The following is a 17,943-nucleotide window of genomic DNA, read 5'->3' as shown; positions in this document are numbered from 1 at the left end:
ACATAGAAAATGACAAAATTAAAGAGCCACTTCACAACTACAGCACCGGATGGGATTATGGAACTGAGCTGACAGGCAGCAAATTGGATTTTAGTCAAAGCAGAGGAGGGGGTTGCAAACATAAATTGGAGGGGCGGAACACTGACAACATGTGCCAAAAATGAGATTTTTTTTTTCCTTCAAGGTATACATGTTGGGAAATATAAAAATGTAGAAAAAGTTTTACATGCTTAACCTGAAAGTTGCATAAAAATGTGTATATTTTAATACTTTTAAAACAACATCAATTTTGCTGCCAGACATGTCTGGAGAATGTTAATCATCTACATGTGACTCCCCCTTGTCTTCCTCTTTTGATCCCTTGTCTGTTTCATGCAGCAGCCATCTCAATCTGCTACAGTGCCTTTGAAAAACAAGCATGCTTGTCAAAAGCGGAGGCTGAGAGATCCCTCTCGCATTCACTGCTCATCATCATCAAAAAAGGAAAAAAAAAACTTTGCATTAGACTAATATGACTCACAAATTGCTTGATAGCTTTCCAATATGTTCTCAGGACAGCGTTAATGAAGGCCCTGAATTTTTGTGGGAGAGTGATGAGTTTGTTTGAAACTCCCATTGAGGAACACCGCCCCCTGTTGGAACATGGGGGAATATGCTTAGCCGTCCTTGAAGCCCTCAGCTCAGGGGGGTATAACGTGGTGAGGTTCCTTGCAGAAAATAACTTCATTTAGAAGTCAAGTTAGCCTTTTGTTAAGAACAGTGTGTTTTGTATGGAATGGAGCCATCTGAATGTCCCCTGAATGTCACTTCACTCTGTACAAACAAGTGAAAATGGGATGAAAGTACAACTGAGTGGAGGAAATTATTGGAGGGTCATTTTGCCGCATGATTTGGGTGAACTAGTATATTGTGAGTGATCACCTGTATACAACTTTATGAAGCATTTTTATCCTGATTGGAGTGTTGATACGAATTGTAGAGGATGATAGTGGCCTCATCCACAAGACACAAAGGTCACTGAATTATTGATCAATATGGAAATGGTCAATCGCATGTTATGACCTTCAAATTGCTGTCTCAGGGAGCATCAGAGCTTGTAGCAATGTCTTAGACAACATACATGAGGGAATATCATTTGAATTAATGTGTGTCTTAAGCTGTTCTGGCAAATCTCAACACATCCACTTCATGTTGGTGTGACACCTGTCTGTACTTCATTTGTTATTTCTTCAAAAGACCTCAGTCAGAAATTACAACAATGTTATAATTTTCTTTATTTGAATGTCTTCACAAATGGGACTGAAATTGTGAAGATGTGATAGGGTCACTTTCACACTGAAGCGCCGTCAAGAAAAATAAACTCAGCGGTTACACACTACTCCCCAGCTGTCACACTCAAGTCACGACACCCAGGAGAGAACAAGCCATAACGCACATTCCCTACACATGACTAAATGAATCCCTCAAGCTTCTGTCACAGCCGGGGTCTGCAGACCACCCCCCCACCCACCCTGGAAAACACGCAGGACTGCACTTTTAGGCCATTTGCAGGTGCAGGACCTCAATAACAGGGGTCCTCCACCCCACCGTCCCCAACTCATGCTCCACTTTCCCCCCATTTCCATCTCTCCCTCCCTCTCTGCTCTCCGGACTGGCTGTAAGGGTCACATGTGACAGCGCTGAGAGTCACCAGAGTCGCCGAGCGGTGCTACAGAGATAATTGCCATGTGATAAAGAGGTGATTGCCTGCTAGCACCAAGGGAGAGTAATGCCATCAGGTTGCAATAAAAAAAGCAGATGCTTGCCACTAAATGGAAGCTGTGTCACAGGCAACTTTTTCCCCGTCTGTCTCGCTGTTCTTTGGCACCATTTATCTTTTTGTCCACCTTGGAGTCTTTTAATTAATAAGTTTATCTTAATAATTATCCATTGTTCACTTATGGGTATGGCTGGGTAGCAACCAAAATTCTCAGATGCTATCAAGCATTAAAAATTAAGCATTTGTGCCAAACAGGAAATCTTGCTAATCTGTTTGCGAGATGTAAAGGTTGTCTGACATAACATGACACATTGTAGAGGCTGGGAGGAAAACATACTGCTGCATACTGCAAATTCAAATTTCACCTGATGGAATTTCTACAAATGAATGATTATCAATATTTTTTTTTTACAATTTAGCATAATGAAGCATAACTTTGATCTGTTCTTTTTGCATCATGACTTTGAAAGTATTAAGCTATGCAAGGTATAACTGATTTTAAACCAGTGTGCAACTTAAGTAACTTAATATAATAAAAAGGACATGATTAACCCATATAATAATTTTTTTTTTTTTTTTAATTCTTTAATTCTTTAATTTATTTCACACTGGCAGAAAAGAGAAAAAAGGTCAAAAGAAAAAAAGATGTGTGCCACCAGGCAGTCAGTATATATATTTTTAAATGTTTTGAATGCACCATTGAGGAAAAAAAAAAAAAACAACAACATTTTGTTCAATGTATTTTTGTTGTGTTCACATTTTGAACAGTACCCAGCCCTAGTTATGCCTTGGTCACATTTCGATAAAAGGGACCAGAACTGAAGCATGAAATGATTCTGAGTGTCCTTGTCGCCCAGACCAGTTTTTTTTTCTTGCACGGTAACAAATTGATATTACTCACTTCGGCCCAACATAATTACATGGTTGAGGCCTCAATTTTTAGTGTTTTAATTCTTGAGGGGAAAAAAAAGCATATCAGACTGGCACGCTGGTATCCATGATAATCTGGCCATGAAAAGAGGGCATTATCTGTGCGGTGCCGAGCAAGAAATTGGGCTCCAGGAAAAGCCTTCAGCCTGGTTCTGTTATCTGACAGCGCACTTCCTCTTGCTTTTGTGGACATCTAGCAGACAGGACAGTAGGCAAGTTCCAGCCATCTTAAGACCCGGGGTCCTATTGAAATCAGCGAGTGGGACATGAGAGGGACAAAAGTGGCCCAATTAAGTCTGACATGCTATGAGCTGTAATAAAGGCTGGGAGAGGCTGAGCCATTTGGTCTCGTATCTTGATGGGTGCAGTAGGGTTGGCATTGTGTCAGCAGTGCCATAGTTTTGTGTTGTTGTTGTCAATGTTTAGGAATTATTTTGTATTGCCTCTGTTTCTTTTGTTGAGTTCCTGTTGCTTTTTTGTATTACCCAAAAGCTTAATTTATCTTGTTTGGAGCAAAATGGATGATGCCCATTTGTCACGTTGATAAAATTATGCAAATGACAAAGGAGTTAATAGATAGTGGTGGTGAGCCATGGTGCTAATGGATGAGGTGCCAGCGGCGCCCATTTTGTGGCGGGACGCTCGCTTTCAGGGTACCTGACAGGGGCATTGAAGGAAAATAATTGGCTCTTCCTATCCAGGGACTCCATGCAAATACAGCAAGAGTCATCATGCGGTCCACCAATAATGTCATTAGAATTAGTGATAGAAGCAGGAGCTTCAGAACACCGTTAGGGAAAGTTCCATTGAACAGCATAAACTCACAGACTCACACAAAAAAAGTTGACCTCAAGATTAGATACTCTACTGAACAAAATTAGCTTTTGCAAGAACATTAATTCAATCAATCGGTCTGGACAATGATCAGTATTATAATATTCCAAAACCTTTTTCTAACATCCTAAAAACTAATTCTTCTAGATTCTCGAGTCTTTGTTACTCTACCTGAGAGAGGGACGGACACCATCCTTCCTGGCTGAAGGGATGATTATCATCCTGAAGTCATCCAGTAATGATTGTGAATGGGGCATCGACACCCTGGAAGATTCCCATCAGGATAGAAGTGTTTCAGTTGTTCCAGTGACCTTTCTCGCTAATGCAGGCACGTCCAAAGTTTCGCCTGGGGGCTAAATGCAGCCCGTCAACAGATCTGAAGTGGCCTGAAGCGCTTCTACTCAAAAAGCGTCAGAAGTAGCCAGCAGTTCACTTTGATGTCTTTCATTTCTGTTGGAATGAGTTGGTGTTTTTCTCTCTTTTTTCATTTAATTGGCTTCATTTCTTGCTCTGAAATAAATGGTAAAATATTTATAATTTAAAAAAAATGTTTGATACATTTTTATACACACACACATTATATATATATATTCTGACAGTATCAAAGCTTTGTTTCACTTATGCACTACCTATAGACATCAAAATAAACTATATAATTGAACAAATGCTGTTTTCAATGTTTTAGAAATACCAGGTATATTTAGTCTGCTGGCTTTCTGTAGTTTGTTACACATTGAAATGGCACTATTGAAAAAAGTTTGGACTCCAGGAGAGCAAGATGTGCCACAAACGAGTTTCTCGTCTATTCAGCGCTTTTCCTTTAATTTGTCACTGCCTTGTATATCCAAGGAGTCAGGAGTTGTCCTGTAAGCAGTACGTTACTGCAGATATATCTCACAGTTCAGCTCGATAAGAACTGGATGGGACAAGTCGGACAGCCCAGTTATTTATCAGCATGTCCGGCATTAATGGACTTACATGACAAAGTCATTGCCGAATGCATATTGGTGGCAGGAGAACACATGTACAATGAGACAAACGGGGGCATTAACAACAGGCTCTGAGACGGGACAGGCGTCCGCAATCCAGGCGGTGATGTGCGCATGGCGCCGAGCGAGACACACATCTATTGAAACGTTTCTCGCGGGATAATGACAGCTTCCTGACACAGCAGACGGACACGTTCGCTAAACACGCCGTGACAGATTCTCTCCCTCTTTTTCTCCCCCCCACTCCACTTTCTCCTCAACTCTGCCATGCACCATCCATCCATCACGCCCGCGTACCCTGCCCTCTTCCCCAACTTTTTTGTGCCCCCCCCACGCGCCCACTTACATGTCTTCCTTTTTATTTCCTTCTCTCTCTTTCAATCTATCCGTCTATCTATCTATCCAGCAGCTGATGCAGCAGCAGGCTGCCATTATGGCGGCCAGCCACGGGGGCTACCTGACACCCAGCGTGGCGTTCCCCACGACACACATCCACCAGATGGGGGCGATCAACATCAACGGCCTCCCGCCCACCCCCATGACCCCGGTGTCGGGTGAGTTTCATCAGCCACTGGGTGAGCACCGAGCGTCCTTCCCCCTCGGGTGGTGGCATGACGGACTGCGTCCATGGGTGAAAGGGAGGGGATTTCGTGCTGTCTCATTCCATTAAGCTGTTCATTAAAAATAAGACTTTTCAGTTGGATGAGTAGACAGTGATAAAGATTAAAAATGATAAAGTTCTGTCAGCCAATTACTTCAGAATATTGGGCCGTCATCTATTAAAATAATGTTACATTTACAGGGATCTGACAATGATAAGCCTATAAATGTATTATAATTCATTTATATATAATTAATGCAAGAGGCTGGGAAGCAACTAACGTCCTTTGTTTCTTCAACCTTGAACTTTTAAGTAAAAAAATGCCTCAAAAAAGCCAATCCGTGTTCTAGTATGAACATGCCTCAGTCCTCAGCGACGACACATGAAAAGGGGGTGGGGGTTGGGTGGGGGGTTCTTTCAGGAGAAGCACTTAAGAACATTTGCCTATCCAGCAAAATCTGTTTTTTCAATATGTTTAGATCTTCGTCAGAAGGAGTCACATAATGAATAATACAGGATCCAAGCTGCCATTGTTTTTTTTTTTTTTCTTGTTGTTGTACAAAATTGCTGCATTAACAGTTTGGTTGCTGCGTTCTCCTTCAACAGTAGGACTAAAGGAAGTGCTCCATATCTCACTTTATACACCCTCTCTTGTCATCTACTGTTGTTCTGACTGTTGTCAGTCGGAGGTTGTGTGACTCCCGTACGTGTTGCTCATAAAAATATAAATGTAATGATTTACATAATGTCAAATTTGATCAAGCATACTAATTCTAATAAACTAGAATCAAGGCCCCGTTCATTCACTGATTATGCAGGGGAAAAATGGTAATGGATAGTGAGCAAGTGAATGCTGTAGTTGGTGCCACCTGCAGGTTTTTTGACTAGAACCCGAATGTAAGACGACAACACTTTTTTTTTTTTTTATTTGTATCATCCACGTGTGATCTTAATATTAAAACTGAATTGAAGGGTAATGAATTCAAAGTATGCAGATATCGATCAATCCATACTTTATGACACCCTAATATAAATGAATATTACATTGTGTTGCACATTTGATGTTTGCCAAAGGGTTTTCAAAGCCACCGTCTGTGAATTGATGCACTGTGCAGACTGTGCACACTGACATAACAATGTTGAATTGTTCTTTTTTCTTCAAATAGTACAAATTTCCTGAAAAGAATCCAATTCAGCTGCAAATCAAGCATGTACATTTCAGTGGGAGTCCGTGCCATGTTAATGACTACTTAATGAATTGGAGTTTTTAAGATCATTCAATTAAAAGATTCTTGTTGGTGTTTCTTTTGTGTGTGTGCAAATTGAAGAAGTGCAGAGAAAGGTTACGCGATTACCTTTTTATTGACCCTATTGGAATCCATTGCACAATTAATCCTTCTCACAGAAAACTGGCTTTACACATTGCCTTACCCGACTCCCTCTGACATGAGGGTCTTTCGTTTCTTTGCCTGAAGTTGTTTCATCTTTATGATCTTCATTTATTATGTTGTCTTACATAGAACGTTTGTTCATTAATAACAGGGACAGTCCTAGTACAGCACCGCAGGCTCATGTGCCTACTGACATTTGAGCCAGTGATGTTGCAGGCAAGTCTTCCACACCAACAAATTGAAATATTTTGTGTTCTTTTCTACATGCATTTCTAAAACATTAAGTTATGTTGTGTTGGGGCAGAAGTGTGCTGGAAAATGCTATTCCCAACCTCCCACCCATCCCAAAAACAAGACCCCAGAAGACATCCAGCTATCAGTACCATTTTTATTATGTAAATGGATTCCTTTCTAATACTAGCCTACCAATGAAAAAACACCTTAAATTGTATTTTGAAGGCTTCACAAAATGCATTGAATTTGGGGGAAAACAAAGACGCCTCATGAGCCTGGCCATCACCCGGCAACTGAAAAGGCGAAAACACAAAGCGGGTGCTGCAGTGCGAAACAGGGAGAAACGCAAAGGTTAAGGGTGTTCTCAGAAAACAATGGTGCATGCTTTTGATCAACAGATGTAAAGCATTTCAGCTTGATGGTGCATAAGCAGGCTGCCAGATGGTTGACTTGATTAGAGCATGTATCCTTACAATGATGCATGATGATGCTTTTTGAAAATAATGTTCAGCAGGTGCAGCTCCTGAGGTACAAAGAGATAAAAATGAAAAAGTGACACACGTGGGACCTGGGCGAATTGAGATGCGGCTTCGCTGTCAGCATGTCAATCACACGAGCCTGTCACGGGCACCACAGGGGGCGCACTCTCGCACCCATCGACTCAGATGCAATCCACCCAAAGGTCAACAACCAGGATAAAAGCATCACAAATCTTCCAAACCATGCGAGCATCTTGTCGATTATTATCACACTGCTGTAAGCCTTACCTGATCTGATTTCCACCTTGCCGACCATTTGACTCTGACCTCGATTTCTTGCTCCTGTTTGAATCGGGTGGCCTTTGACCCCCCCTCCAACCACAACGATGCTTCAGCCTTCTCCTCTGATGATCTAAGTTTACCTGGTACTGACCGTTTCTGTTTGACTCCCCTTCAGCCTGTGTCCCCCCCATGTGTGCTGCTTCACGATAGAACTGTCTTCACCTCTTTCCAAACCATGTTTATCTCCAGCCTTGGAGAAGACATTCAGACGTTCTCCTTCCACGGATGCTCACCTCCCGCCTTCCAAGCGTCTACGGCCCATGGACTCACACCTGTCTCTTCAGACCTCACAAGTGCACCGCAGGTTCTGCCACCTGATAGAGTCTGAACTTACATGGGCGGAGCCCTTTAGCAGCCATGGGCTGATGCTGGATGCGTGCAGGGGCTGCAGACCCGCGCTCTTGCCGTCATTGGACTAATTATAGACATGGAAGGCAGGCCTGTTTAAAGAGGGGGCTTTAAATGGCGCGGTGGGAGGTAATGAATGGTTCTGTGGACCAGCTGTGGTCTTTGCCGTGAATTCGGCTTTTTCGTGAACCACAACATTTTCATGCCGAGGGTCCATGGATGAATAGCCAACTCTGAATAGGCAGTTTGCGTGGCACGTGCACTCAGCATGGTTTAACTGGAACACCTTCTAGCCCGCAGAACTCTAGCTGTCTAACACTGGGTTATTACATTTTCATTGAGTCTTTATGGCTGCTTTTTATTATTTCAGCTTAAATTACCTTTACTCAAAAGCATTCATTTACACAAGCTAAAAAGAATTAAATGTGTGATCATAGATAATTTATTGAAAAAAATAAATAATTCCACCAGAACTAATAGTGCCCAGGAAAAGGGCAAAGTGGTGTGATAGTGAAGGAAAAATTAAACATAGCTGATTTAGTTTGTCAATTTCCTTATGTGAAGTGGGAACGCTTTGTTCTGTTTCATCAAGCAATCGTTTGATTAACAAATGCTTAACACAGTGGCGAGGAAAGGAATAATGACAATTGTCAAGACTATTTGCTTGGTTTTAACTTTCTGAGCCATCCGGTGACAAGTTTGTGACAAGAAGAGTATAACACGTTGCTATAAGGCCCAGGTGCAGCATGGGGCTGTATGATCTGTCTGTATAATTAGCACAATATATAGTTTGGGTGCATATGGCAAGTCGTTCCCTTGTGCTGCTACTTCGAGTTACACCAACAAATCACCACCAGCACACTGTTGTAATGGGCATTAAATCAGGTTCCTGTCATACAAAATCAAGCTGACATTGTTTTTTTTGGGATGTGTTGTCACACGGAAAGGCGACAGAGAACACATATGCTTGATTTGTGAAGTTATTTGTCATATTTAGTACATGCCTTTATGCACCTAGATCATTAGGCATAGTAACATCATCTAAATAAAAAAATCCAAGTCTGTGTGTTCTGCACTGTGCAAACTGCAAAAGGCCACACTTTCTATCTTTTTGGAATAAATCATTTTAATCTACTGTATATGTATTTCGTGTTGGATGCGGCTGGCGAAGTGAAAAATCAAGTGATTCATCGTGTGTTGGCATCCCCTCCCATCCTTGTGTAAAGTCAGAGAAATCGTGAATGTGTGAATCTGAAGGCCAGATCCTTTGGAGGATGAAAGCTTGGCCTTTGTGACAAGAGTCACTGTGATTTCATAACATTTATTTTTTCTTTGTACTTTTTACTGATTATACATGTGATTTGTTTTCTTTTTATATATTTTCTTCACTTGCTATAATCTCACGTGTTTTATAGGGTGCAGCCTTGTTGTGAGACAGCCTTTTGCAAAATGAAGCACCGGAGCACATTTACAAACTATTTTAATGTTGGATAAAATAAACATTTATCATATCCTGTAGATCTCCATTTTACCCTTGGTCATTGTTTAAAAAAAAATTGTAGCGAACTTGTCACGTCCTGCCATATCTGACATTCAGCTGGTTGAAATCGAATCGAGAAAACATGACTCGCCTTCCACGACTAGGCAGCCAGATTAGGGTAAAAGACTAATGAACCTATCAAATGCATCCTTATCAACCTGGGAAATGAAGGTTGCATTTATGGGCCCTTTGAAGGACCTTCTAAATGGGGACAGCCTTGTCAGGCTCCTTATGTCAAATTTTGTCTTCAAATGCAGTCTCAGAAGCCTGCAGTTCTCGAATTGAGACATAGCCATGAGAAGTCAGGAGAATACCGTTGCTTGGCAACAGCAACAGGAATGCCAAAAAAACTCATTGTTCTCTTGTCCGCTTCGTCCGCCTTTTCTGAAAATGTCAGCAAACACATCATAGATATTCTTAACATGGAGAGGAAGCCAGCGTGTGAATTCCCATTCTTTCCCTATTATGATAAACATAACGCCACAAATTCCCACTTTTGTTAATTTACTGGGTTAAACACAGAAAAACCATTAAAGTGTGAAGAGGTATATTGGAGTCTCTCCATGTAAGAGGATCTCTAGTCACAGCTAGTCACAGCTCATGAACTCCTGAACTTTCCACTTCAGAATTTGTGGGAGGTAGGTGACTCTTCCTGTAAATGTGGTAAACACAACCTCATGTAGATATCCTAAACAGTGCATTTCAAATGGGATTGTGTCTACTGAGTTCATGACCTCTGAACTCCATCTCTAATGTGTCCTTGTTGCCTTGTAAGAGTCCCAGAGGCCCAGTTGTCACAGGATGTGCCATGAGTGTTTCATGCCAAGTTTGGTTCTCGTGCTGGAGTGCACCGTGGGCTATTTAAAGGTATTACGTGTCTGAATTTATCTGCACTCTATCACATTACGGTGGCCACAGTCGGCCTGCGGCATTGGCTCATCCCCGATGTGCCGGCTCTTCCTGCCCTGGGGTCCATCACTTTCCACGCGGCCCAATCTCACAGCCAGTGACTTTTATAATCTCATTCCTCTGCCACCTTATCAGCGTGCCGACGTGGCCATCCATTGACCTCGTTCACCCCCGGCACCGGAATCGTAGCTTTAGGAAAATGAATTTGCCTGTTGATGGAGAGGCTACATTATCAGCTGGTACAGTGCGGCGCGTGTGGTCAGGCCGGCTCCCCGGCTGAGTCGCGGCGAACGGGGAAGCGGTCTCCCGGGCCTAGCAGAGGGGGGGAGGAACTGCAGTCTAATTCATCACAGGGCTACAGGAAACAAACAATTGCCGGGAGCTTAAGGAGCGGAAATGGTGGGGGAAAAAAGAGACACAAGGGCTCTCTCTGGAGCGCCGCTATTCCCATGCTTGCAGCAATTGGCTGCCTGATTGTCAGCGGATGTGTCGCTAAAGGCGGAGCACCCCCCCAAACCCCCCCCCCACCCACCCACCCACCCACCACCCCTCCCAGCTCGGGAGCCGTCCAGGGCCCCGGCTCGTACGCAGACAGCGCTGCTATTCACATCAGAGCAGAGCCACTCTGCTGGGCATATTGCCGCCAGGACTTTTCTATAGGCTCTTAACCATATGAGCAGACTACTGGAGTAGTGGGCCTGAGGGTTTCCGTGACAACCAGACTTTTCTGTCCAATCATGTTCTTTTGGCCACAGAGTGAAAGGTGGTCCTTTGGGATTTTTTTTCCTGCCATCAGTGATGCACGTACCTCCGTGGTAACCTGGTACAGAGACGTCACACATATTCATGCATTTGACTGTAAGCGCCCACCGATTGACTTTGTATCTGTTGGAAAGAAAAGAACGAGAGGACGAAAGAAAGATTCTTTTCATTTTTGTAAACAATGAAGCTATTGCACCCTGTTCCTCTAGATTGCATGGAGGTTTCATCATGCAAGTGTTAAACACCGACTGGGTGTCACCCAGTCATGGCAGGCGAGTCATGTTTTGTCGGACCGATTTCTCCAGCTGGATGTCAGATGTGGCAGGGCGTGACAAGTTCATATCATCAGACTCTCCGTGAGCGGCCCAGGTCTCACCGCCTGTCTCTCCGTGTCTCCCCCCCTGTTCCCTGCAGGCCTCAGCTCCCCACCTGCCAGCATCACCACCTCCGCCGTGCCAAGCATTGTCACGCCGATTGTCAATGGCTTCACTGGCATCCCGCACCAGCCCAATGGACATCCCGCTGTGGAGGCGGTGTACACCAACGGCCTTCCACCCTACTCCACCCAGAGCCCCACTGCTGCCGACACCCTCCAGCAAGCCTTCACAGGCGTACAGCAGTACACAGGTACATTAAAAAATGTTTAAAAAATTCTCAGCCTGAACAAATGGTGAGCTGTACTAACCTTGCCCCCTCTCTCACAGCAATTTACCCAGCAACCACACTGACTCCGATTGGACAGACCCTGCCACAGCCTCCACAGGTCATCCAGCAACAGCAGCAGAGAGAAGGTGAGGGGCCGCGGTTGCCATTATTAAGACATTGTCCCTTACAGACAAACTCCATAAGAGCTGCTGGTCCTTGAAACGTAAATCTAAAATTGTCTGAGTTTCCCTCACCTAGAGGGCAAAACGATCGTCCTCTAACGAGAGACAGAAGCCTAACATCTATGTAAAAACTGTCTGATTGTGATGAAGCAACGAACACATTATTAACATACAAATATGGCATGTGATATGAATAATAAAGCATATTATGGCTACCTCTGTGTTGCAGGACCCGAAGGCTGTAATCTCTTCATCTACCACCTGCCACAGGAGTTTGGAGATAATGAGCTCATGCAAATGTTCCTGCCCTTTGGGACGGTCATCTCCTCCAAGGTCTTCATGGACAGAGCCACAAACCAGAGCAAGTGCTTTGGTGAGTAAAGAACCACGCAAGGCCACACATGCAGTGGGATTCAAAATCCACTATTGTTTATTTCACAATTGTCAGCGTTGTTCACCTGGGGTTTTCAGAGATTATTAGTCACTTAAACATATTGCAAAATCATCAGTTGCCAAAAAAAATAAACAAGAACAAGTTATGCCACACACAGCCACACTGAAAAAAGTTCAATAAATTTAATTAATCTGTCCCAACTAGTATTTTAGGATTGACGTAATGTAAATAAACCAATCATGACAGCTGTAACCTGATTTATTTACAGTATGTCAATGCTAAACATTAGGTGTTACAGTTTATAGTTGTATAATGTATATAGTTGTTTGTATAATGTAGCATTAAGCTACTAACATTAGCAGAATTACACCTGAATTTTTTAATTCATTATTTCTGTCAGAATTTTACAATTTTTTTACAATGATCTGTCACATGAATATTTGCGTGAATAAAATAAATAACATTTTAGAAATTTCAACATCATTGAATTTGTTATGATATCATCACCCCGCCATACTTTTTGTAACCAGTTACCTTAGGAAACATTCTTCATCTTCCTGAAAGTAATGAAACGGGAAGGAAACTCTATGGATTTGTACTAAGCCTTGGCATAGAATATGACCCGAGAATTCAGAATTGTCTATAACTATAGCATAGAGATCACTGCACCCTAACACATCGTACCCATCAATACTCAGAAGGAAGTGGGCATAATACACACTGTGCCCCGACTTCCCCTTCTGCTCTGCAATACTCTATGCAATACATCCCACAAGCACACCGCTGCCCTTTAAAATACCTTCTGGACGGGGTGAGGTTCAGAACATGTGAATATAGCATTATTATAGATCAACATTTGTTTTCGCTTCAGGCAGGGCCACATCCCTAACCAAAAATTGATTTTTTGCTCGGCCCCTCAGGGAACCTAATGACATATAAATTCATGAAAGAAGACCTGTTTGCCGTATTGACTAGTACACTATACATTTACAAGGTAATGCGGGGTCTGGGGAGTGTGCCACTCCGTGGGGTAATTAATCTGCAGAGGAAGCACAGGGGACAGAGGGGAGGCTGATTGCACTCGGAGAAAAAAAAAAAACCTCTAGCTCCCCCTAAGGCTGCTTTATTTCTGCATCCCTCCTTGACATCGAGGCGAGTGTGCAGTCTCTGCATGCATAACCCATATCCAGCGCATAACCCTTCCCCCTTAATGGCGCAGCGGTGGACACCTCCTCTCCCAGGTGGCTGGGGACTTGGGGAGGGTCCTGCTGTTTTTCATGGTCCGTTGGATGTTCCTAATGACACTCCAGACGTCAGGGTGTGTATCAGCCGGAGCTACACTCCACGGCAGTTTCTGGTCACTGACTTTCCAGGCTTTGCTCCTGCACCTGGAGGAAAACAAGCTGCCCGGCAAAGTGTTTCACACGCCTCAGACACTAACATTTTCCTTAATTAGTGTAATTAATGTAAAGGAGTGCAGGACGTATGCAGGAGCAAAATAATAATAATAATTTGATGTTTAAACCATAGATTATCCATGTACTTCTGTACAACAATTCTCGAACTGGCCTCTTGGACTGAAAACCTCTTTCTGGTCCCACAGGCTTTGTGAGCTTTGACAATCCAGCAAGTGCGCAGGCGGCCATCCAGGCCATGAACGGCTTTCAGATTGGGATGAAGAGGTTGAAAGTTCAGTTAAAGAGGCCAAAGGACGCTAGTCGCCCGTACTGACAGGCCTTCCTTCAGCATCTACTGCAACAGCACAGGTCGGTGCCTACAGAACAGTCTTTATGATGAATTAAAAAACAGACTAATGAAAGAAGTTCACCTGTACGTTTGGATCTGTTTTCTTTCAGGTTTTGAAAAGCGAAAGTATTTGTTTTTTCTTTAAAACTAATTTTAAAAAAGAAATATATAAAAAAAAAAACAAGGATTTTTTTTCAAAGGCATATCAGCATTTACATAAGAAGACCGCATAGCAGCAGTGAGAGGTGCAGAGGAGCCTGGCACCACTGACGGACCGAACCCAACAACGACAGCAGTGCACCGCAGGGCAAAGCAGGACGCCGGCGAACACGGGTAGCAACCCGAACTCTGGGCTACAGGACTTCACTCACTCAGACTTGAATTGTTAATTAAGCAACAAACAAACAAAGAAAAAGCAGCAAGATAGATTTCAAAATAGATTTCTATATACATATTATATACACACATATATAAAAGAAGAGGCGCTCGTGGCTTTTACTTTACTGGACAAATGAGGGTTAAACTTGAAGATCATGAAGAAGAAGAAGAAGTTTAAAAAAAAAAAAAAAAGAAGAAAAGAACATATACACACAGTGGAAAAAAGAGGCTCTTTGTTCCACGGATGGACCTTTCTGTCTTTCTCTTTTCCTCGTTCTCCTGTCCTCTCAGCATCTCTCTCTCGGCAAGTGCAGAACCTTGTATTTATGAGGTCACCGAGGTGTCCATTAGCAGCAGTGCAACTCAAAAATCTTTCTCCCCTAAGGGACCAAAGGACCAAACATTTTTATTGTTCAATGGTGATATACTGTATAGTACTAATGACACTAATGCTACAATCTACTACTAATATTGATTATTATATCTTGGAAAAAAAAATGTTAAAAATGAAGAACAAACAATAGCTTCAGGGTGGAGGATGAAAATTAATTGGTTTCTTTTACTTTGACTTCTTTTACTGGGTTTCAGAATATTTAAAAACAGGGGGGGAAAGGAAAAAATAATTTTAAAAAAGCTATAATATTTTAGTGGAGTAGAATATATATGGATTAGAGATTGTGGGCATGTTCAAATCTTCATTCATATGAAATTAAGTTGATCATTCTCATTTCCATTCAAATCTATTTTTCCACGCCAAATTCTGAGCTCCTCCCATTGCTACCTTAAAGTGTAAAAAAAATAAAATAATAATAATTCCAGGCTGCAGGAACTTAAAACTTCCTCTCAAATGATAAGACAGGGACAAAGAGCCTTACGCATTTTATCCATTCATGTCCATGCTCCATCCTTGTAAACTACACACTCTTAACACTTATTAACTTATTTAACACTCCGCTCGTACTTTCTTTTTTTTTTTTATCCATGTAGAAAACGCCCCTCATCAGGAAAACAAAAGTGCCGTCATTAAAGCATTGATAATCTGCCAGTAAAGCACAGTGGTAAATGTGCCATGAGCTGCAGTGAAGACTGCAACATCTTTAATTGGTTAATAAAATACACAAATTACCCTGAGAACGCCGTGGCAATTGCCACCCGAGCAACTTGGTGCCTTCTGGGTGTTAAACCCCATCCCCTGTTCAACCACCACCACCTGTTCACCTCAACCAGTAATCCAGCTGCCGCACCTTCACAGAGCGCCACTGTTAATGGGCGTCGCCAGAGCGCTCGGTCGCGGCATAATTGGGATTATAATTCCACTGACCAGGCAGGGGGCTGCTTTGCAGGGCGAGAGAGGCGTGTAGTCGACAACACAGCGTTTTCCAGTGAATTTAATGGGGCTGTTCATTTTTTCATAATGAGAAAAAGAATCATAAACTAACAGAGTTAAGGGCGAACACCTCCTTTGGCTTATGTATTTATTTTTTAGAAATATACTTTTTTTTTTTTTTACAGGATACTGATTGTTACTGAGTGGGGTTTTCAGTGGTTGCAGAGGGTGGGGAAGCTGTCAGCGAATGGCATAAAATGTAATGGCAGCCCTCTGATAGCTGCCATAAGGAGCAGATTGCGCTTAACAGCCATAGGAGGTCAGAAGAAGTGAAACGATCCATCAATTAAAAAAATGCAGACCTGCTGTCAGTGGCATAACTGGGAAAGAAATCCCTTTGCCAAAAATGAAGAAGGGAGCTATCCTGCATAAGGCACACTGGCTCAATGCTCTTTCTCCCAAGAGCGTAAAACTGCATATTGGGCCTGTAGTATAAAGACACCCTATTTCTCTTTCTGTTTTATTTGCCACATTGAACAGATAATTAACTCCTCAGGAATTAGCACCACAGTCAGCTTTCTATTAAGGAACTGAAGTGAATAAACCCTATTAATCTCTGTGAGAGGTTTGAACATTTAAACATTAGACATGGGGCAGTGGTGGCTTGGCGGGTAAGAAAGCGAACTTGTAACCGAGCGGTTGTGGGTTCAAATCCCGAACAACTGAGGTGCCACTGAGCAAAGCACCGTCCCCACACACTGCTCCCTGAGCGCCTGTCATGGCTGCCCACTGCTCACCAAGTGTGACGGTTAAAAGCAGAGGACACGTTTCGTGGTGTCACTGTGTGCTGTGCTGCAGTGTTTCACAATGATAAAAACAACAATTACTTTCACTTTCATTAACGAATCCCAGTTATCATCTGCCTATATCTTGCAATGTCTTTTTTTACATACCAGAATAAAGCCTTTTATCTTCTGCTCTGAATGAATAACACCCCCCCACCTCGCTCTGAGCTGAACCTTTGACCTTTGCGCTGGTGGGAGGGGTTGGGCGCACTCTCACCCCTCGCGCATGCAGCGCTCCGCCTCCTGCAGGACATCTCCCTGTCAATCTGTGTAATGGAGAGTTTATACTTTGCAGTGCAGTAAATGCTGGTCGAGACATTATTGTCCTGCAGTGACAGTGACTCTCACATCAGAACCTTAGGGTTCTAATACCATGTCCACAAGGGATGTGGAATTCATTGTAAATCAAATATATACTTAATTAAAAACAAAAGAAGGTTGCGTCCATGAAATATTGACATTGTTGTATGTTATTTCAGCATAGCAGAATCGCATCACAGTAGACAAGTTAATGGCCAAATCCAATCAAGCTACTTTTTTCACTAATTGCCATTGAGATTTAATTTGAGTCGGCGCCATGTTTAATTATGGTGTACATTCAGGTACTTTTGTTGTTGTTGCTGTTAATCTTGTTTCGAGGGGGTGGATTTTGAGCTACACCAATTGGCAAGATTTTTTTTCTCCTGCTGTGTTTATGCTGAAGGGGAAAATGTGCTCAGATCTGCTCGCACTGAACAGCCATTTTATTCACTCTATTCCATGTTTTATTAATTTCTTACTTTTCAAACATAATGCCCACTCAATCTCTGAGCATGCTCAGTATAGGGGATGGGGTGGGCGGGTTAAAATTACAATAATGGTACTACTCGTATTAACTATATGATTCTTTAACTATGGTTTGTATGCTAAGGAAAGTAGCTTATTATAGATATGAAATCTGTATATTAGGGAAAAATCAGCACAGGAATCTTTTGGATTCTAAGGGAGGGTGTCATTGGGTGGGTACTGTTGGGAGGGAAAGGTGGGGAGGGTTTTGCTTCATGAACAATGTTAAAATTCTGGTTTCTCAGCACAAAAAGATATGAAAGATGCAGATCAGTAATGCGAGGCCATGTCAGTATTAAACCTGTATGGGATAATGTTGTTCAACCTTTTCTTTTTTAAAGGAGACACCACCGTCTGCTTGATGGACTTTGTGTGACTTGAATGGAGATCAGTAACTTTTTTTATGAAAAGAAGAAAAAAAACTGAGACGTTGTTCTAAAATAGACTGAGGAACCAATCATTTTTCTCCTGTTGAATTTTCTC

At 42.5% G+C, this 17,943-nt stretch overlaps 1 protein-coding gene across 6 annotated transcripts in view; it reads left to right on the top strand.

Moving 5' to 3' along the window:
• celf5a (cugbp, Elav-like family member 5a) overlaps window positions 1-17,615 on the top strand; it is a 148,908-nt gene extending 131,293 nt beyond the window's left edge. For 2 of the 6 annotated variants that reach the window (XM_029001939.1, XM_029001936.1), the window contains exons 7-12: window positions 4,922-5,087; window positions 11,533-11,745; window positions 11,823-11,909; window positions 12,175-12,318; window positions 13,943-14,105; window positions 14,196-17,615. In XM_029001939.1, coding sequence (XP_028857772.1) covers window positions 4,922-5,087; window positions 11,533-11,745; window positions 11,823-11,909; window positions 12,175-12,318; window positions 13,943-14,070 — 738 coding nt within the window. In that variant the 3' untranslated portion in view covers window positions 14,071-14,105; window positions 14,196-17,615. Of the gene's footprint in view, window positions 1-4,918; window positions 5,088-11,532; window positions 11,746-11,822; window positions 11,910-12,174; window positions 12,319-13,942; window positions 14,106-14,195 lie in introns of all 6 variants that reach the window. The other 4 variants (XM_029001938.1, XM_029001935.1, XM_029001940.1 and 1 more) reach the window with 3 other exon arrangements.
• The last annotated feature ends 328 nt before the right edge of the window (window positions 17,616-17,943 follow it).

The sequence above is a fragment of the Denticeps clupeoides genome, chromosome 13 (genome assembly GCF_900700375.1).
Source record: "Denticeps clupeoides chromosome 13, fDenClu1.1, whole genome shotgun sequence".
Lineage (NCBI taxonomy): Eukaryota > Metazoa > Chordata > Actinopteri > Clupeiformes > Denticipitidae > Denticeps > Denticeps clupeoides.
The sequence above is the reverse complement of the archived record's forward strand: the minus strand, read 5'-3'. Positions and strand labels throughout refer to the sequence as shown.